Source organism: Saccostrea cucullata, unplaced genomic scaffold, assembly GCF_032062105.1.
Source record: "Saccostrea cucullata isolate Sc308-1 unplaced genomic scaffold, CSIRO_AGI_Scuc_v1 ctg35, whole genome shotgun sequence".
NCBI classification, from domain to species: Eukaryota; Metazoa; Mollusca; class Bivalvia; order Ostreida; family Ostreidae; genus Saccostrea; species Saccostrea cuccullata.
Window position 1 is genome coordinate 220,624 of NW_026930622.1, and position 23,086 is coordinate 243,709.

At 33.6% G+C, this 23,086-nt stretch overlaps 2 protein-coding genes across 5 annotated transcripts in view; both read left to right on the forward strand.

Annotated features, from left to right (window-relative positions):
- Positions 1 to 578: 578 nt before the first annotated feature.
- LOC134229325 (uncharacterized) lies at positions 579 to 1,606 on the forward strand (the record flags this gene model as incomplete). The annotated part of the gene is made up of 1 exon (XM_062711066.1): positions 579 to 1,606. A coding segment is annotated over one exon (852 nt), but the record flags the coding sequence as incomplete, so codon positions are not given.
- A 7,120-nt stretch (positions 1,607 to 8,726) lies between these two features.
- Positions 8,727 to 23,086, forward strand: part of LOC134229320 (voltage-gated potassium channel subunit beta-2-like) — a 34,483-nt gene continuing 20,123 nt past the window's right edge. Inside the window, exons 1-5 of one of the 4 annotated variants that reach the window (XM_062711053.1) lie at positions 8,727 to 8,827; positions 9,004 to 9,096; positions 16,020 to 16,132; positions 16,576 to 16,619; positions 21,413 to 21,450. In XM_062711053.1, the coding sequence (XP_062567037.1) occupies positions 16,080 to 16,132; positions 16,576 to 16,619; positions 21,413 to 21,450 (135 nt within the window). In that variant the 5' untranslated portion in view covers positions 8,727 to 8,827; positions 9,004 to 9,096; positions 16,020 to 16,079. Of the gene's footprint in view, positions 8,828 to 9,003; positions 9,097 to 10,969; positions 11,053 to 15,055; positions 15,710 to 16,019; positions 16,133 to 16,575; positions 16,620 to 21,412; positions 21,451 to 23,086 lie in introns of those variants that run through there. The other 3 variants (XM_062711055.1, XM_062711051.1, XM_062711052.1) reach the window with 3 other exon arrangements.

Below are 23,086 nucleotides of genomic sequence, written 5' to 3' on the forward strand. Positions count from 1 at the left end.
AACTACATGTACCAAGTCGAACAAATTACTTGTACATGAACGCATATTTCGGTTTAACCATGCTTCTTATATTTTAATATATTATTGCTTACTGTTTATAGAACAATCTCTCTCTCCACTTACACATTTATGCAATCAAACTTACATGTATAATATGCATAAAATGCAACCATAAACATTAATTATTATTACTGAAAAAATTTACTAATATAAAGTTTTAAATTACACAAAATTCTGCAGTGATATCTTTTTCTGAAAAGCTAGAATTTATCAATCGAGTTTGTTTCCAAAGATAAGCCCGACATGCACCTTTAGTCCATGTTCAATTAGCTTCTTTAACACAGATCTCAATACACTTGATCAATGGATTGTAAATAAAGATGGATCAAATTTAACCATCAAGGGTGTGCTGTGCAGAAGACAATCAGAAATGCAAATAAATCATTTGTATACCAAACTTTGTAATCCTCGTGTGATTCGTGTTAAAAATGTAAAAGTAGGGTGTTGGGGTGACGAATAAATGTTTAAACATATGCAATTGCGTCCATTTGTTTTGCAGGTTTGATATGGCATAACAAAAAGATGTGCAATGCAGCGGCTTAGATGAAGCAGAAAAGTCAAAACACGCCAAACTGTTTTCAGAATTTAAGGCCGAGGAATCGGCTTCGGAGATCGTCTCTGTGAATCCATTTGAGTCATGGGTCGCTCCTGTCGCAGCTCTAAAGGTGGTTCTTTACAATGACAATGGAGAGAGCGTCCGAGACATTGAAGTTAGTTTTAAAATTCAGTGTTTTGGTGTCTTTGATAGAAAGAATTTCATTTTGAGTGATTACAGTGGGAAGTGTATCTATAAATTGTCACATGAAGGACAACTCACGAAACTTGTCAGTACCTCTCCCTTTAGTCCCAATGGCATCCGAGTATTTTCCAATGATCAAGGATTTGTCGTCTGCATGGTGGGGACAAGTGGCGGGAAAGTTGTGCGTTACACGCATGATGGGAAATCCCGAACGAAGACGTATCAGAAGGATGAACGTGGTCATCCTCTCTTTAAATTTCCTCGAAGGGTCGTGGATAACCTGAATGAGGATCTCATCGTCGTAGACATCATGTTCAAATCCGTCATCTGCGTCAACAAAGAAGGGAACCTTCGCTGGGTCTACAAAGGATCTCTCGAAAGTCGAAGAAATGGGATCGAATTCGATCCCTGGGATCTGGCAGCAAATTCAAAAGAAGAAATTATCGTATCAAACACAAAGCCCAACACCATTGATGTTCTTAACAAGGATGGGTTATTTTTAATGTATGTAGTGACTAAAATAGATGGAATATCTAACCCGCTAGGAATCTGTGTAGATAGTGAGGGCAAACTCTGGGTGGGGCAGGCATCAGGAAAGGTTTGCATCTACAACTATTTAAATGAGAGCTGAGGATCACCTTTATGCAGGGGGTCCCTTGTTTCAAAACCTACCATTATTTTCTTTTTCTGACGATTTTTGAGATTATCATGGTCAGTGCAGTACATGTTTGATAAATTCTAAAAGCGATTTTTATATTTCATATGTTCAAATAAATTATTTATATTAAACAAATGTATGCCAATGTTTTCTAATAAATCAGTCTTAACTTTGTATGTTATATCATTTCAAGGTTCTCAAATCATAAGTCCCAGAGAATGGATCTGAAACTAGAGTGTAATCTTATTGTGTGAAATAAGGAATGTACCATGCAGCTGATTGAATTATATCACCTAATACCAAGTCGATAAATGAATTTAAAAGATATTGGAAAACCCATTCAATGAGTGGCACTATATCTCATTCGTAGTCCAGCTAAATGGTTTTCAGATCAACGAGCAACACTGTATATTTAAAGAAGCATCCTGCAGACACCGTACCAACTGTTGTATCTCTGTGATCAAATACATCATATGCAATCGGTTCGTCTCCATTTTTTTTTTTTAATTATGCAAAAATCAAAGAAAATGGAACGCTAGCTTCATCTAAACACGTGAGCACAGTTTTTGTATATTGGTATTTCTTTGAAACGGTTACATCCTTGAAAGTCTTCTTTACGTGAGTTCATGAAGCCAGCATGTATGTATACTGGGTGATGATTACAAGTAGCAGCTACGTTAACAATCCATAAACTTTGAAAATGCCTCCTATATATACACTGTACATGTATGGAATTTTTTGAGGGGTAATGAATGTTGATAGAATTTGCATCTGTCACAGATTTCAAGGTGATTTTTAATTGTGTCATCATATTTTTAGAGTATAATAAAATGCAGTCTAAGTCTCATGAATTTTTTATGTCGACTGAATGACCATTCCTTCATCTATCCCCAGCAACTACATCACATACACAGAATTTTCTCTTAATCTAGTAAACATAAGAAAATTATGGCAAGTCTCCTTAACTTCAGTTCTTAACAGAATGACTTGGAATTAGAAAGAAACCACTATCATTGATTGGTCAAATAACCAACCAATTGACACCCCATTCAGAAAGTTCCCGCAAAGCAGCAGTGTTACACCAGAGGCGATTTAGTGAACACCAAGGAGAGGAGAGAGTGGGGAAGAGAGAGAGAGAGGGGGGGGAGAGGGAGAAAGAGAGAGAGAGGAGAGATTTAAAGAGTGCATGGGAGAAAGAGAAAGAATGTGAGGAGAGGGGAGAGAAAGCGGTTAGAGAGAGTGTGGGGAGAGAGAAGGATAGGGGAGAGAGAAAAAGTGGGGAGAGGAAGGAGAGAGTGGGAAGAGAGAGAGAGGGGGGAGAGAAAGCGTGGATAAATAGAGAGAGAGAGAGTTGGGAGAGAAAGAGTGGGAATATGAAATATATATATAAATGGTAACATAATTAAATTTTAAAGTCAAAAGCAAAACAAAACAAATATGTGCCGATTTAAATCTGGAATAGGGATAGTTGAGGTTGAACCGAAGACCCTAAACACAAAAACAGTTCATCATACACCTCTAGGCTACACACTCACAATTATAAGGACATACGCCACATACCGGGTAATTTGAACTTAATTGTCTATTTTCCCTGGAGTTGAAGAGTTCGAATACTCCAGTAAAGCCTGAAACTGCGTACTGTGTGCTACACTTAAATGTCTATCTAATAGATACTGTTGTAAACTTATTCCAAAACAAGATTTGTTTGATAGGGAATTGTAGTTTTGATATAGCAGCAGAAAGATTTGCGCATTGATATTAATTACGTAAAGCAAAAAAGTCAAAGCAGGCCAAACTTTCTCCACGGTTTAGACTAGAGATTGAGCAGTATGAGAAATCCTCTCTGTAATACTAGTAAATCCAAGTTCAGGTCACGTTCTATGTACAATGACAATGGTGAAAAGCATCAGAAACATTTATAATTATTACAAAGTCCAATGCTCAAGAACTTTTTTGAGTGCTTGCAATGGAAAATATAATTACAAATTGCAGCATGCAAGAGGACTCATGTCTACTCAGTACTTCACTGACTTAGTCCCATTGATGTCCGGGTGTTTTCAGAGGATTACGGATTTGTCGAGAACATTGTGCCTTGCAATCCGGGATGAAGACGTAATCGCGGTCATCTCCTCTAGAGTTTTGTCTTGTAATTGTACGTCATCATCGTCCATAAATGTCAAGGAAACCTTCGCCAAACACTTGTAAATTTTCGTCTGAAGGTCGAAAAATTGGAAAGAAATTGATCCTTTAATGCTCTCAGCAAGAATGGAATATTATTGTTTGCAGAGATAAAAACATGTATAAAATATAAATATATGTATCAAAGAGCTGTTTTTAGCATATATATCAAAGTCACAAGGTCATTGACCTTGGTGTCATTTGAAAGAACTTGATATATATGCATACAAAATAGATCTATGAACATACTTACGGTTCAAAAGTTATGGCGAAGGTGCGAAAAAGCTAATTTAGCATATTGGTCACAGTCAAGGTCATTGGTCCTGGTGTGACTGAAAGAACTTAATCAGTGGAGTATGGATACCACATACGAAGTCTCTATCTCTCATGGTTCAAAAATTATGGTGAAGGTTAAAAAAGCTATTTTTATCATATATTTCACAGTCAATGTCACAAAGATATTGACTTTGGTGTCATTTGAAAAAGCTTAATTAGTGGAGTATGCATACCAAATATGAAGTCTCTATATTTCACACAAAAGTTATGTATATAGTTAGTAAAGGATAAACAGACAAACAGACAGACAGGACAAAAATAATATAAGCCCCGGATCTATCGATCCAGGCGCATAAATATGAATTTCTGAAAGTATACCCAACCATCATAAACTTTCTCATTTATATTCCAAAATCACCTGAACATACACGTATGTATGCTAATTTGATAACTTAAAAGAGCATATGTTATGGGTACAAATATTTTTTTATTAACCAATAAAAGCTACAAAAAATAAGTTGATGTCACAGAGGTTTTTCATTAAATGTCAGCATTTTGCTACTTTTATTTGATAATGACCATTTTTGTAAAAAGAACCTTGTCCAAAACTTTTGAGTAGGTGGGGCTTTGGCTTTTATATATTCCACAGGTGTATTCCTTGTAACAAGAAATTGATTAGTGGGGTATGCATACCATATATGAATTCTCTATCTTTCCTGGTTCAAAAGTTACGGCGAAGGTTAAAGTTTGCAGGAAAAAATTTTTTATCATTAACCATGTCAAGGTCACTTTTGATTAGTTGGTGATAGGACTTTCAGTTTTCACATATGTATTCACTGTAAAAAGACCTTTCATTGAGTATAAAATATTTGACCTTAAAGCTTGACCCAATTTAAAAAAAAAATTAACCTTGATCTTAACTCTTGAACCTTTAGTACCAGGGCTTTCATATTGCATATTTTATAGCTGTATTGTGAAAAGACCTTCCCTTGAATACCAACGATTTTGTTTGACCTTGGAGTTAAACTTACATTTGAGAGACTTCAACACTCACCAAATCTCTGTTATATATGTCCGGTATGTTTGATGTGTACTCAGGTAAATTGCGATCAACATACTGTTCATCTTTTTATGCCCCAGTAATTGATAGATCCGGGGCGAATATTGTTTTTGTCCTGTCTGTCTGTTTGTCTGTTTGTTTGTTTGTCTGTTTGTCTGCAAACGTTAACCTCCGCCATAACTTTTGAACCATGAAAAATAGAGATTTCGTATTTGATATGCATACTCTACTAATTACGCTCTTTCAAATGACACCATGTACCTTGACTGTGACCTATATGCTAAAAATAGCTTTTATCAACAAACTTTAACCTTCGCCATAATTTTTGAACCATGAGAGATAAAGACTTTATCTTTAGTATGCATACTCCACCAATTAAGCTCTTTCAAATGACACCAAGGGCAATGACCTTGTCACCTTGACTGTGACCTGTATGCTAAAAATAGTTTTTTCGTACCTTTGCCATAGCTTTCGAACCATAAAGGATAGAGACTGCATATTTAGTATGCATAGTTCACTAATTATTCTCTTTCAAATGACTCCAAGGTCAATGACCTTGTGACCTTGACTGTGACCTTTATTCTAAAAATAGTTTTTCGTATCTTTGCCATAACTTTTGAACCACAAGAGATAGAGACTTCATATTTGGTATCCTTACTTTACCAACCAATTTCTTTCAAATGACACCAAGGTCAATGACCTAGACTGTGACATATATGCTAAAAATAGCTTTTTAAAAGAATTTTCTTGTCGCCGGGCGCATAGTGTTTTACAAACACATCTTGTAAACCATGAAAGAAAAAGACTTCATATTTGGTATGCATACTCCACTAATTAAGTTCTTTCAAATGACACCAAAGCCAATGGCCTTGTGACCTTGACTCTGACCTATATGCTAGAAAAAGCTTTTCATCTGCAAACTTTAACCTTCGCCAAAACTTTTGAACCATGAAAGATAGAGACTTCATATTTAATATGCATACTCCATTAATTAAGCTCTTTCACATGACACCAAGGTCAATGTCCTTGTGACCTTGACTGTGACCTGTCTGCTAAAAATTGTTTTTTCGTACCTTTGCCATAACTTTCGAACCATAAAAGATAGAGACTGTATATTTAGTATGCATACTCCACTAATAAAGCTCTTTCAAATGACACCAAGGTCAATGTCCTTGTGACCTTGACTGTGACTTGTATGCTAAAAATAGTTTTTTCGTACCTTTGCCATTACTTTTGAATCACAAGAGATAGACACTTCATATTTGGTATATCCATACTTTACTAATCAAGTACTTTCAGATGACACCAAGGTCAATGGTCTTGTGATCTTGACTGTGACACATATGCTAAAAATAGCTTTTTAAAAATTTTGTTGCCGCCATGCGCATAGTGTTTCACAAACACATCTTGTTCCATTTATTATTAGATCACTGTTTTTATATAATCTGGGAATCTGGTCTACCTCTGGGGTTTCCATGCATATATGTTAATGTATATAATTTTTGCCCAGTCTACGATTCGTTTTCATGGTTAGATTTATACTGTGTACATAATCTTCACTTTTTCTCACAAAAATCTGTATATACGAAAGGCAAATTTAGGGTGGGAAACACAACTGGAATGGTTTTTGCGTCTACAACTAATTTACTGAATGATAGCCAAGGGTTACTTTTATTTTAAGAATCTCTTGTTTAAAATACATGCATCACCCCCACCCCCCCGTAATCGAAAATTCGAAGGTATATAGTTTTTGCCCGGTCCGTCCGTCTGTCTGTCCATCCACCTGTTTGTCCGCAAAAACTAAAACCTAGCTGGTGGGGCTTTTATATTTCACCTGTAGGTGTATTCCTTGTGACAAGACCTTTCTTTTGTTTCCACGAAAATTGACCTCATGGCCTTGACCTTGGATTTTGGCCTACTTTTACAAAAAATTTCCAAACTTCTTATTGGGTTCTTACGGCGCCGCTGGAGGGCCAGGTAAAAAAATATTTTTATTTGTTCGGACAAATTAGAAATTCGTTCGGACGAATTAGTTATTTGTTCGGACGAATTAGATGTTCGTTCGGACGAATTAGACATTCGTTCGGACGAATTAGTTATTTGTTCGGACGAATTAGATATTCGTTCGGACAAATTAAAAAATTTTTTCGGACAAATAAGTTATTTGTTCGGACGAATTAGAAATTTGTCCGAACGAATTTCTAATTTGTCCGAACGAATATCTAATTCGTCCGAACGAATTTCTAATCTGTCCGAACAAATGAAAATATTTTTTTTACCTGGCCCTCCAGCGGCGCCGTAGGTTCTAAAATATTTGGATTGACTTTAAAGTTTGGTTCATTTAAAAAAAAAACAAACTTTAACATTGATCTTAACTTTTAAACCGTTACCAGGGCTTTCATATTTCATACTGTTTTTATTAGATTATCAGAAGATTATATGGAAAATAAAGGCGTTTGTCGGATGTTTAGAAAATGAATATCAAATCAATATAACATCGGGTTCGGTATACATTTAATCGGCGGATTGTACGAAAAAGTTGCAGAAGACTGAGAAGTAAAATGGTCGAAGATTTACCATGATGTGGTAGGTAAATAGTTGTTACCAAGAGCGTCCACATGTAACTAAATCCATTTGTCTACTAAAAATACCGATGTTGTAAAAAACGTATTGTGCAGTTTTATTCTGCAGAGTTGTTTTGACCCCCCTCTCTGCACCTGCTTCATCTGACCCGTTCAAAACAGTGCTCATTGCCGTGACCAGAATATTTTTTTTTCAAAACCATAATGATATTTGGACACGTTACCTGAATAAAGTTTAAAATGAGAGGACATGGTATAGTTGAGGAATAATCCAAATCACTGTGTAAGGTAATAGAGTACACTGGAGACCGAGTATGCCAGGGCATCGACAATGGTTGGAAACATGGGATAATTTGCATAACGAGCGAAGCTGTTATGATGCATGAATTATCCCATGTTTCCAACTATTGTTGATGTCCCTGGCATACTCTACTACTCCAGCATGTTAGAGGTTTACGGCCAGATACTTTTGACTTGGTGCCGCGTAACCTCTAGCATCCATTGTAAAAATTCTCGCCACTGAAACGCAAAAGTGGAAATAAATTATTTAATTAAAATTCAGGCTTTGAATATTAACAAATGACAGGAAACAACAACAATAAGATATTAACTATTTATGACTTTAATCTCTCATATAAGCGAAACTTAACGTAACAACGATATTCTTTATATTTCCATTTCATGATAATTAAAATAAATTTGTTAATTTAGAGTATAAAAATGTAGACTAATAGATTTGAATTACCATGATTACCATAAGCCTGGCATGTCAATTTCATTACCGGGTAGTTTCCGCCCATTGACGTCAAACACAAAGACAGTCGCATGACATTTACATGCATAATATCAATAATACGTAGAATGTATCATTGACATTCTATTCTGACACCTCAACTCGCCAAATGGACAGTATCTTGTCTTACTTTTTCTTATAGTATTTACGGTAAAAAATTAACCTTTTCTTCTTTCTTAATTTTGGGCAACAAATTTTTTGCATTTGGACAAGTCTAAGTTTGAATTCACTTGCATTTGAGGCGAATGAATCTGAAAAACAATGTATATACATGGACAGTTGTGTCATAAACATCTGTAAGGATGCAGATTCATCATTTATTTTGCTAATATGAATGAATTTTCATGCTTTAAATTTTTTTTTGGAGAGAGAGTTATAGTTCTTTCATTAATGCATGGCAATAGTAAATGAAACCAGTGGTATTATAAAGAAGGGGACAAATCAGCTCTGGAATTCTGAGCTCACATTTTTCACCATAAAGGTATCACCAAGCTATGTGAAAGTAAACAGATTCCCATTCTAAAATGGTAAAAAATCAATGCAGCAATAAACACCTATTTCTCACAGCTTGGCATGTACATAATTGATGGTAAATGAGCAAACGTAAACAGAAGCATTGATTTTTCATACTCATGATTTGTGTTCTTTTCACAATAGGTACACGTATGGGGCTGTCAAAGTTCTCGTGATGTCAGACACAGGTCAATTTTTTCAATGAAAGAATTTCATCACTGGGTTACTAGGCCATAGGTAAGTTTGTAATATATCACTGAATATAAATCATCAGCTTATATTATTTTTTTTTTTTTTTACAAACTCCAAGCTTAGCCTTTGAGGATAAATAATGCTTTAGAAAGTTTAAAAACTTACTATGCTTTTATAGAAACACATTTAGGGCATTTAGACTATTTTTTCTTGAACTAATTAGTTTATATTTTTAGCTTATTTGAGCCAAAAGCTTGTTCGATCATCTAACTTGATCTAAGCTGAAAACTCAAGTCAGCTTTTCTGATCACATTTTGTTTAAAGTAAGTCTGTCTTTTTGTTCATTTATAAATTTTTCATTTATAGTAAAAACTCAGTTATAACGAAGTCATTGGAACCTGTGAAATTACTTTGTTATAACTGTAATTCCTTATATCCATGTAAGGAATTCGTAAAATTTATAGAGCTGGAGATTTAAGAAAACTTTGCAGTATCAGTGAATTTGCTATATCTGTGTTGGTACTAAATGAGTTTTACTGTATTTGGCTTCTACACAAGAATCTTCGGGCCAATATCAACCAAACTTGCAACAAATTACATGCAGAGCATTCTTAGGTGAAGAGAATTCAAGTTTGTCATCATGAAGGAAAATGAAGGTTGATCCTCTTTTTGTAAGTGGGAGATACATGTAATAAAAAATTTGTGAAAATTTGGTGGTATCATCTGAAGAATGACAAAGCCATGATTCTTATTGATATGGAAACATTCCCAAGAATTGTAGATTCAGGTTTTTTAAGCTATTTAAAAAGATGAGGCCACTACTGGGAATCAAAATTTTACAGAAGGAACTATAATGGAAAAAGTCTGATGAAAACAGCAGAGCTGTATTGACTCAGATGAAGCAGCATTGTGGTCAATGAGTCTCTTGTCTCCTCAAGTTTCAAAAGAGAATTTTTGAGAAAGTTATAATGTCCATTGTTAAATTAAACTCTCAGGTGATTAGAATACCTATCTACTAGCATTCAAGTTGAAAGAGGTGCAAAATTTTAAAATGGACCAAGAATGTATTTGAACTATGGCTGATTGAATTTTAATATTTCAATATTAAAATTATTTTTTCTCAAAGAGCGACTTATAACTCATGTGAGCATTTTGGTCCAGACATCTCTTGTCATTTGAGAGAGAGAAAATGAGATAAAGGGAAAAGTAGATGTCCCCGCCTTTTTAAAGGTAGTTTAGCTAGGACATACCTTCATATCTTTCGAGATTAATGCTAAAATTAACTTATTAAACTAATAATATATTTTTTGAAAAATGAATGTGTTTTAATGGATTCATCTGTAAGTTTGAAGAGTAATATCTGACTAGCTTTCACAAATTCTAATAATCATGATAATCTTTCAGCATACAATACAATTGCAATCTTTCAGGTCTCCTCTGTCAATTAATATATTTTTTTTTACTGTTCAAAAGAATGTGTTCTTTCACCTGAAGAAAATAATGTCTTTGTAAAATTATCAGCACTGAGCATATATATACTGCTTATTTGACTGTTTTAAACAAACTTGTGATTACTATGCCATGGCTGAATTAAGGTAATGGTAACACAGTTTTGATTTCAATGTACTTATCTTTATACTATTAGACAGGAAACTTTAAATATTAATGAAGTACGGGGTATATTTTATTTCAGACAATAGCCCCTAATCAATATAGCGATGAATATGATGTTGTCAATAAGGTGGGAGAATACAGTGTTTTTATTGCAGCAATGAGCTGTTTCCAGTCTGTAATTAAGCTAATGATGAACTTGTGTGAGAGAATAACTAAGAACAAATGGTTTACCTACAGATAAGTGGGTAAGAAAACCCTGAGTCATTGACGTATACCCGAGCTAGGTAGAGAGAGAGTATATATTGATGCCATTTTGATATTGTATAACAGTAAAACAGTGCATAGCTTCAGGTCTACACACAAGGATTATTATAATTTGCAAGAAAGGTAGGAGACAGCTGGGTAGAATTTTAATGGTCAGTTATTTTACACGATTCAATAATCCAGCACTGCACTTATGTCCCCATTAGGTCGACTGTGTAGAAAAGGTGTTAGGAATTAACACTGAGAATTTGAGTTGTAAATTTTTTTAGCACTTTTCATAGGAAGAGAGATTAATGCTTATGTCTTAGTGTCTGAAGCAATCATGTATTTAATAATATGTCTTATCATTATCTAGAGGTACATATTACAAATTTAAAAGCATACATATGCATTTATTCCTCTGTTCATAAAATGGCCGATAATATATACATTATAATATGCACCTGCAAGTAAAATATATCCTGAAGGGAGTTTAATAGAAGACTTTAATCAGGGCTCAACATTCACCATTTTCTTATTGTTTGTGTTCAGTTCACTAAATATTCACGACACCTTATTTTAGCTAGATTGCGCTCAACTCTTTATTGTCGAGACAAAATTTTCATGAATTGTGGTTTTTGCTCTATATAATCTTAAGCAATTCTATTATACTCAAAAATAAAATTTTCAAAAGCATTCTGTCTCATGTAATTAGACGAAAATTAAAAAAAAGTAATTTACAGTAAAAAAAAAAATTGTGATCAAAAGTGTGATTTTTTTATTAGGACAAACTAGGTATACTAGATAGATTGTTCCATTGTTAAAATGGTAATAATAATTTTATTGTCCTTTTAGATAAAATGTCAATTCTGATAATGCATGTGTATGAAACCTACCCAGACCAAACTTGCATGGATAATGCATCTAGCGATGGACACTAACAAACTTGCTTCAGATGCTGGATCTGACCTACATTTTCCAGATGAGTGACTAGGTAAAGGTTTTTGGAGCAGGTCCATTCCCAAGGAACTATAAGTCCTACTTGGACCAAACTTGCATGGATGATGCATCTAGGGATGGGCACTACCAGACTTGCTTCGGATGCTGGATCTGACCTACATTTTCATTCCCAAGGAACTATAAGACCTACCTGAACCAAATTTGCATGGATGGTGCATTTAGGGATGGACACTACAAGACTTGCTTTGGATGCTGGATCTGACCTACATTTTCAAAAAATTTCAAAAAATTAAAATCTTTTTTTGTATGATGGACAGCTGACAAGACAAACAGACAAGATAGTTACAATATGCCATTATAGATAATTGCATCTCAACTATAAAGAAAACGGGACACCACAATTTTTGATTAATCCACTGTTTACAAGAATGGTCTGTTCACCGAGATGCACTGTATTCTTGCTCTATTTGTGATTACCTGGGTATATTGATATCCCAATTGGCTTATGTAAGAGCTGAAAACTAATTAAGCCCAGTTTACACGCTCTGCTTTTGCAGCTTCTTTTTTGGTCTGCATTTTTCTCTGCAAAGCAGACAGAGTTTACGCCAGCTGCTTTCCTTGCCTGCTCTCACTTTTTTGCCATACAGTTTCATATCAGAATGGTCAGTTACGTCTGCTTTGCAGACTGAAATAGAGCAAGTTCTATTCTGTCTGCTTGCATGGCTGCAGTGCAAAACCCTTATTTACACGCTCTTCTTTTGCAGCTCTGCTTCAAAGCAGCTGCAAAAGCAGAGCGTGTAAACCGGGCTTAAGAATTAAAAAAAAAAAATTCAAAGTATTTTTCATTTATCATAGGATGATTTTAGGGACATAAGCTGAAATTAATCCTTACACAACTGAAATTAATTTTTACACAACAGAAGTTAGAAGAGGGGAAATGGATGTGTTGAACATCAAATTCATTTAACATAACACGTTGTATAATCAAGGGTAAAGGAAGAATGTGTTTCTTTCAGTGAAATATTATTGAATACATATACAATTATACATGTATGTTTGAATTATCGATAAACAACTTGATTCCCCATTCAATTATAATAGTTTGCCATTTTAATACATTATAAAAAAAAGTTTTCAGTAATAAGAAAAGTGTGATGTGTGATATGTATGGCCACCTTTCAGTTCAAACAGTTATGTTATATGGCACCAGAACGTCTAATATAATCCTGTAAAGATTACCTAAAATCATAAAACTATCACCAGCAAGCAGCAAACAAATTGGAGCTGTCATGTCTAATGCAGAGGTACAAGAAAATCTGGTAGGCATTCATGCTTGTTAGTTTGCTTATATATCTTGAATGTAAAACAGGCATTAGAGGCCATATTTATGTCACTTGCCAATCTAATCAAAGAATTTGGAAAGATGTAAAATGTGTAAATATTGTTTTATTGATGCTAATTAGCATGTGAAATAAGTTCATATTTTGAAATATAGACAAATGACCTGAAATATTGCAGGTGTATTCATATTAATGAAAAAAAACTGTAGGTTTATTGAACTTTAAAATTTGCAAACCAGGATAAAACTGCATTTGATATGAACAAGTACCCTCGGTAATAGAAAATGGGGCTGAAGTTGAAGCTGTATTATATAAAGTGCATTTGCTGTCTGTCAAAGGATTTGATAGGAAAGAAATTTATTAAAATTCTTCTGATAAACCCACTCAAATATTTTAATCTTCATGCAGTATATTTTCATTTTGTACATGTCTAACATGATTAAAAGCACAAGCCAAGAGATAAAAGGGGTATTTTGAGCTTTAAATATCGCTTCTAACAAAGTCCCAGTGGTATCTTTCTTGTACATGTCAAGGTCAACATTGACGCAAGTCGGGATGAAGTATACTAAACAATATTGGCAGATTCCCTGGAGTAATTACCTACTCTCTTAATAATGAGCACTGTGATCTCCTCTAGCAAATGATTAGGTACACTACGCCCCCTTTGACTTAGGTCCTAACATGTAAATAAATACATTTGATTGATGATAGATTTAGAAGAGAATCATCAAAGAGGACAGAGGGGTTGGTTATTCATTAGAGTTCCTACTCTATGATAGAAGTTCATACTTTTTATGCTGTCATATTTAATTTGTTTTCCTGGAAGAATTCTGAGGGTATAATCCTTTATTGTTCAGAGCTGCCAAAAAAGTGGTAGCCCTGATGGCTAACTACTGCTAAATGCCTGCTCTTGTAATATTGATGTAGCACCAGCTTATTGTAAATCTTTCTGTGAGCAGACTTTGAGAAATACATTGTAGATTGAAGTATAAATTTTAACCAGAGGCCTATCATATTTGATAAATGTTTAGGTGGCACAGAGTGTACCATTTACCCTTACATATGCATGAAACTGTTTCACTTGCACAAAAACCCAATTAGTTTGGTAAACATCAAATTTTAAGTAACTTAGTTTAAATTAAAAATGCATGTAATACAATTAAGCAAGTTTACGTGATCATGATGACGATATAGACTAGGGTTCATTGTGATTGTAATGGAAACATAATTAATGGACATGCCAAGTTTTTTTATAACATTAAACTATGAAGTACAGGATGTGTTTGATGTAGGTAGACTCCATTTGATAAAGGTGGTTTTACATTTAGTCAGGATACCTATCAAAATAAACAAATCAATAAGGATTTTACAGCAGCTGCATTATATTCTCCAGTTGAGTAAATATTTATATAGTGAACATCTTCCTTCATTTAATAAACAATAGTGATATAGTGATTTTTCTAATGATTTTCATTATCAGTATCTATACTGGTTAATTAAATATCATTAACATCAGTGAAGGCCATGCACATTTCAATAAATTAAGAGATTATAATAAAAATGGTGAAATCCTAATCCTTTTCCTTTTGCCATATCTACTCAGTCTTGTAAATATGTAAGCGAAGGCCATAATTCAGTATAGATCTAGGCTAATGCCAGTTGTATCTATGTGTTTCCCTGCTCTGTATTTAGAAAAGGAAAATCATCATTGATAATTGCTTCTGATAGTTCTTCAATGTTTCCCTGAGAATAGGATCATTGAAGTTTACTTTTTCTCTTAGTAATGGAACAGTTATTAACTTGCCAAATGTATGACTTTTGCTTGCATGTTTTTATCATAGAGATTTTGTATTGATTGGTATAAATATGGGAGCCAGCTTGGTTTGGAAGCAGTTAATCTGTTACAATCTGTACACTGATTACCTAACTACTTGTTAATCCTATCTATAATTACCCCATCGGTATTGTCTGTAGCTAATTTAAGGCTTCCCTTACCAAGTGAACCAGTGAATTTCTGATCTCTCTGTCTGCCTCAACATCTGGAGGGGGAAACAAAAAACCCGTTCTAAGAATAGGAAGATCAACTGTTTGTAACTTTCACAAGGGAAAGCTGGATTTAGAATTAGTGTTTATTTCAGAGGGATTCAGCTGCTGTCTATCTATCATTGGCCTGATTTATACCAATCAAAACACAGACTAATATTGGCATCTCTTTGGCAGCAACTTCTATATGTGTTAATCAAAAGATTTTCCTCTTCTTTCTCATATTGCTCTGCCCTTACATTTTGTCGAGTGATGGAATTTTATATCTGAGAAAAATATTTCGCATTGATTTGCAGCTGGTGTATTTTTCTTGGGGGCTTAATGGTGTTAAATTGAACATGGATTGGATTCAATATTGATAAAATATTATGTTGAAGCAAGTGATAAGATATTGCTTTGAAGATTACATAGAAGTACTCTTTGATAGAGATATTGTTATTTACGGTAGATTATAAATGGTAAGTAATGCTTTTTTTACGGTAGCTAAATAGATTTTTTTATAATTGATTTATTGTTTTTTTTTTTTCATTTGATATAATTTAACAAGATGCCTATAATGTTTTTGACTGCAGCAGCATAAATTTTTACATTTTCCTATTAATTTTATTCTTGCCTAATTTCCAGTTTTATTTCACTACTGTAGTGTTACCAGAAATTAAATGTTCTGTCATATAAAGAAATTATTTAGTTTTAATTCTCAATTTGTAATTAAGATTTGCTCTTTTTCTGTGTGTAATGATTTTCATGTAATTTAAATTTTGATTTCAGTGTAGTAGGGCACTAGCCATTTCTGCCCCACTCCATGCATTGGAGGCTCCCATTGTGAGCATGAGCAGTCGAAAAATGAGCAGTTCAAGCTCCAGCTCACTTGTCACATACAGGTAAGACTTTGATTTAACGGTATTCAGGTAATGCAAAGTATTTGGTGAAATGATCCAAAATTTTGTAAAAATCAAAAGGAAAAATTTACCTTTACAAGCCACTTATCCAAAAAATCCTGAATAATTTTGAAAGTACAAGTTACCAAGTACTGTAAATCATATTTTATTCGTGATTTTATTCCGAAAAATCGCGTTTAAAAGTATTCCTTACGATTATATAGAGGAAAAACAACAATTCGGGAAAATTATGTCTCGCTAATAAAGAGTCAATGGCTATCTCACGAAAATAAGGTGTCGTGAAAATTTAGTGATCTACAGTATATCTGATTTTATTCCAATAATATTGTCAAGACTTTCTCCTTGAACAAAAATTTTTTAAGAAAAAAAAATGAAAAGAAAAACAAAACCACACATTTTATAGAACACAATTTTTCTATTTTTAGAAACTTGGGGAAGTCTGGACTGCGTGTATCCTCTCTAGGACTGGGTAAGTGTTTATTTATAATCGCCGCGGTGGTTCTCAGAAACTCCCAGACATTCAGGTAGGTGCCAAAGAACACCAGACCAGGTGCCAAGGTACAGAGGGTACATGTTTGTGTAACAGGCCGTCAGTTGCCAAAGTACTTACACTGATTAGTGCCGCATTTCTGAAAACAAATCTCAATCCCAATATATACATACTTCTTATGTCACCGTCATGTCATACATACAAATTTGGTATATATGAATTTAATGCAGTGGAACTTCAGCATCTGTAACACATGTGTCAAATATCAGGAAAAGGTTGAAGTGAGTCCATTGTATTTGTTAAACAACCCTGTCATATATCATACTTCAGTTCCCATGTCAATATCTCCATTCGTTAATAAGACTTCAGTTTTTCCCAATATCACTAGTTCAAATAATAGTGATTTGAGTGTATTGGGCTGATTGAAAATGACAGTCCGAGATGAAGTAGAGTTATTTTGACAGAACAGAGTATTATAATTATATGTGCATGTCACATGCATCCCTGTACATGTGCTTTTGATAGAATAATGGAGCATGTGTGGAAACTGTTGTACAAACTTACAGCATGACTAACAGAAAGAGTGTTACACATAATGTTACATTAAGTTATCCACTAAAAAAGCTGCCAATTTATATCCTTGTGATTTTGGCAGAAGGGTTATGGATTGAGTTTTTAAATACCTCTTACGGTTTCTGTATATATTCTTCCATTTTTTGTTTTTTTTTTTCATTTAAAAGCTTTAACTACCTGAATTTTCATTACTGGAATTTTATTTTTCACTTATTTGTATTTTCATTGTCCACTTATGCATACTTGCAATCATCAGCATATTAAAGCAAACAAAAACAAAGTAATGTAACCGATGGACAGGGGATGCTTACTCTTCCATGGCACCTGATCCCACCTCTGATGTCTTTAATAGTCCATGTTTGTCCTCTCCCATATTTACATTAATTGTTTCAATAGCTTTGTGATCTTGATTATGGATAACTATTTTCATACAGTAAACATGCTCATACATGTTGGAAAATGGCTTAGTTTAAAATATATTTTATTCATAGAAATGGATTGAACAAGTTGGAGGATTGAGGAAAATGGCTTACATGATAAGTTGATTCTTACAGTTAAATTTTGTCTATTTCCCTTGGCTATAAAATGATTGTTGTCAAATGAATATGATGGTAAATAATGAATTATGTTATAACAGAAAAATTGTCTATCCCTAGAACTTTGCCTCAAGCATGTTTTTTTTCTCATTTATTAATGAAAAATAAGTGGCTGCTAAGGGCCCTAGCAGCCCCTGAATCCCTACTCCTCTACTTTACATTTTTTTCTCATTATGATGTTAGCAGCTCTGCACTAATTTCATGTATCGGTAAATTGAAGGTTATAACTCTTTAGCAATACATGTGTATGACATTAAGATATTGATCTCTCCCCCCCCCCCCCACCCCCAAAAAAGAAAAGAAATAAAAAATGAAAATTAATTAGACTTAACTAGAGGGAAAACAATAACTGATTAGAATTTCTCTTGGATCTAAGTTAATGATACGATGTATCCCAAAACGTTATTTTGAAGAACATGTTACCGTTCCGCATTGAATTGAAAAAAATATAGAAGGTTCTATATTATCCAGGTTAGAACATCTGTTTTGAATCTGACTGGTGCCTTGTTTATATTTTATTTCACTATGTCTCTGAACTGTCTAGTTTAACAACTTCCTTTATAAAGCTTTCCTGCTTGGCATGCTTTGAAGTTGGTTTTATAAACATCACCTGAACTTTGGTGGTCATCAGTTCTACATATGAAGGGAAAAGCATTCTTTTCTTAAATTTATTTTAGCAAATTTTTAGTGATTGTTCTTCTCATTATGAAAAAAATATTTTGAGAAGACAGTGAAGTCAAAAGAAACCTCACAGTCTGATAACCAATATAGTTAGTACAATTAATTTTATTGTTTTGACATTTACTCTTCGATTTATTTTTGTGCTCCCTGCACTTGTCCAAACTGTATATTTTTTTATTCTGCATGGCCTATAACACACAGAAATGTTGGAACATGTACTTGTCCTTGCACTGTGAATGAGATAGACATTGTTACTGCTGATGAAAATTTTAATCTCTGGAATAGAACTTAGGAATCAGTAATTATTAATGCTTTAATTTTATTAATCTGTAAGCAGTTAAAGGTTTACTTCATCAATTTGATAGCTTATAGATAAGACTGAACCTAGTGGATAAATTATTTCTAGAGGAATTCTTCATTGCACAATGGTTTATTTTCCAGATTTAACCCTGCTCTTCACTTGAAGTGTTTCTAAAGTGGCCCCTGCAAATCAAATCCTTCTTTGTGGCAATCTTTTTCTTCTTAGTTAAGCATCAGATTATTTGTTTTCTTAAATATAAATTTATAAGTTTCAGTTTTTTTAACTGATTTTTCTTTTTTTTGGTAATTATAATCATCTTATTTATGATGCATGCATAATGAGCAGATTGTTCGAGTGTTAAAATTTACATATAATAATAATATATTTTTGTGTTATAGACCTGTAATTAATTTACTAGCGATAATATAGTATGAAAATTGTGTGCATCAAATTATCAGAGTTCATTTTGAAGTTTGTATTTTTTATTGTCAAGACTAGACGAAGCCTTCAGTTTAATTTGAGAGTAGCATAGTCACAGCTGATTAGAGTAAATTGAACTAATTACGGTAAGTAATCCTGCCTAGTAGGTTGACCTAATTGAGTGCAATGCAAGTTCAAGTGCAAAGTAAGTATTTGAACCAGAGGGGTGGCCATAGCAGGATGAACTAATAAGGTGGTCATGCAGAGTAAGTTGAAGTAATTAAATGGCTGTACAGAGTAAACTGAATTAATTTTATGGCTGTTGAGAGTAAGTTGAACTACTAATTAATTTGCCATGCAGAGTAGGTTTAATTAATTAATTGACCATGCAGAGTAAGTTGAAGTAACTACATTGTAAGTTGCTATACAAAGTTAGTTTAAATAGTTAGAAGACCAGTAGAATGAATTGAAATAGCCCAGCAAAGTAAGTTGATCTAATATAATAGCTTTGCAGAGTTAGTTGAATTAGTAATTATGGTAACCAGAATAAGTTGAACTGCAATTTGAGTGATCAGAGTATAAAGTTGAAATAGTTAGGTGGCCATGCAGAGAAAGTTGAACTTTTTAGGTGGCAAGAGTATATTGAACTAATTAATTAAGTGCAGGGTCAAGCAGAGTAAATTGAACTTGTCCGATAGGATGCCAGAATAAAATAATAGAAAATACTGCAAATTGGAATGATTGCATCACTCAGTGTGTTTTGCGTCTACTTTTACTGCAAATTGGTTTCAGCAATAAGCCAAGTTTCTTTTGATCTAGCAGAGTGGTGTATTACCAAATCCAGATATAAATCACATATACTTGCATTTATTGACGTTGTTTGAAGATAAGACAAAGATTCTAATCTCCAAATTGATCTCTGGAGAATCGATCATTAGTGTTTATTGCATGTTTTTCACTGATGTCATATCATTTACAATGTTCACTTATGTCATAAATAATTATACTCAGATTCTGAAAAAAATCTTGTTAGGTTTTTCCTGTTACAGCTGGTTTCTTTCTTTACAGAACAGCTTAATGCCATAAAGTTATAGAGCATAGCTAGTGTAATGCATTTGTTCACAGACTAGTTTTGTCTGTTGGCTAATGTATATATAGTTCTTCCATGCTAATGCTCATATCCCCATGAAAATGAAAATGTTCAAGCTGTCTGTAACTAATTCTGCCTTTCACTTTACATGTGAAACAAAAAAAATCTTAGTCCACTTTCTGAAATCAAAATGGTCTTCACTGAAATATTCTGATGAGTGATTGGATATCATGTTGTACAAGTAATTATTTAACTGTCTTAGAATATTTTTTTGTGTAACACATGATACTACAAGACTTAACTGTCATAATCCTAGCTACATATTGGTGTGAAAAAAAGCAATCCATGCATTCTAAATTCTGTGAACCATTGACACAATTGTTGCAAAGTTACATTATTATAACTTTTCTCCCCCTGCAAATACCTGCTTCCATTCTGGAAAATGTAAAAATAAATCTATTTTGAGACCTCTTCCATTTGTCATTAAGGAGGTTATTTATAATTCACTATGCCAGATTCTCAAAGAATAGCAAGCAATTTTTTAGGTCATTAGTGAAAAGATGAATGCTGATATTTCTCTGAATATCTCCCAGAAATTCTGTTTCAAATTCCAGCTCTAAGATTGAGAGAAAAAGAAATTAAGGTGGCATTAGAGCCTACAAAGAACCTGATGCGATTAAATTCCTAGGTATTTTGTTGACGTTATTCATTGGATTCTAGTTAAAGTACATCAAATTTAATTCTAGACAGAAACATTTAATCTGAATCATTAAACTAGAATCATTTTCTGATACTTTTGAAGGAATGTAAGTTTATATGGTTCAGATTCTTTGAAAGAATTCCGAAGTTTTAAAATAAGCTTTTCATGGCCCTTGAAGAAAACTGAAATTTTGAATAATATTGCAGCAAAGCAAAAAACTAATATAAAGTCTCAGGAAAATTGTATAGCAGTATAGGTGTAAATTAAATAATCTAGGAATTGTAATACAGAGCAACAGTTGTGATAGGGTTTGACAATTGTTTTAGAAAATCTAAAATGAAGAATGACAATTTGCCACTTTCTGAAGAGACTTGAATTCCCTTGAATAATTTATTTGCCTTCTCTTTTCAGGAACCTGGGTGACGTTTGGGGGACAAGTGACAGATGAGGTGAGACTTTATTTGATTATGTGGGGTGTGTGTGACAGGAGTACATATTATACAATTATGGACTCTTTTGGTGTTGAATATAGTTTGTTATTCACCAGAAAAATATTCATATTGACCGAGGCGAAGCCGAGGTCAATATGGATATTTTTCTGGTGAATAACAAACCATATTCAACACCAAAAGAGTCCATAATTGTTTTATTATATAGTCGGAATTTGAATAGATAAGACGTTGAAGGCTGTATGACGACACCATTTTCATTTGCGATCTTCCATTGTTGAAAATAAAAAAAATCTCCAGATTACTGTTTGTAACCTCCGTGTTTTCCTTTCCGAGTTTTGCTATGACCAAATGTAAAAAACATAATCCTGAAATAGGTTTGAATAATTGTTTTACCAGCTCGCTGCGGCCGTTGCAACCATTGTTTACAATCGATGTTTTGATTGTGACGTCACCATGCCGTTGCAATTTATACGGCCTAAAATCCAGTGAATATGTAGTGTTATGAACTGTTTGCGTTTGTATAGATTATATAGGGACTATGAATAGACTATATAATAAATATGATTATTTGATCTTTTCCATCCTTTCATAGTTCGCAGACAATGCATTTCCTATACCATGGCATTTAATAGAAAAGTAATTTAAGCATAAGAGAACTGTGCTGTTACTAATAAATATGTACGGTAATCCTTTTTTAAGCTTCAGCTAAAAATTTAAGCTTTCTTGATTTAACTAAATTCACAGGAGCTATTAGATGAATTTCATTCATTTGTTAAACAAAAATGTTTGGCTCACCTGAATCAAAACCTCAGTGTGTAAAGCATGTTTCCTGTGTCCTGTTTCTTGGGTGTCCCTCTTACTTTTGATATGGGTTATCTGTTGTGTGTTTTGAGTTGTCATTAAACTTTTCACATTTTTCAATTCTTCAAAACCACTTGACCAATTTCAACCTAACTAATTATTGCCACAAAGCATCCTTTGGTAAAGGGGGTTTTAAGTTTATACAAATGTTGGCTCAGGCATTCTTTGAAACAAAGATAATCAAAAAATTTGATGGGGTCATTTAAAAAAATCTACTTCTCAAGAAGATGAAATTTGCTTACTGTCTTAGTTTAGATTCAAGTTTGTATGGACTGTGGATAGTGCCACTTAGTTTACTATAACACCATTGAGGATTTGGGTCAATATGGTGTGATGACACAATAATTCGATGATGATAAAGCAATGGTGCAATGGCACGATGAAGCAATAGCGCAATGATGTGATGGTATGATGATATTAAAACGATGTTCACTTTAGTTCTATTGTGCTTTGGCACCATCGTCATCTCATTGTTGTGGCATCACACTATTGCACCATCGCTTCATTGTCATCACATTGTTGTGCCATCAACCCTCTTGTCCATGCTCGATGATGCGATAGTGAACTATACTGTTCTATTTGAATTCCTTAAGTTTTTGCAATCTTTTAAAGTTCTGAATTTGCAGAAACAAGATCTTTCAAATCTGGTATGAAATTGTTCACTTTTGTTATGTAAAAAAAAAAAAAAAAAAAACTGTGATGCTACTATGTTAAGCAAATATATATTTCCATGTATTAGGAGCTATAAATGCTTTACAGAACACTAACTAAT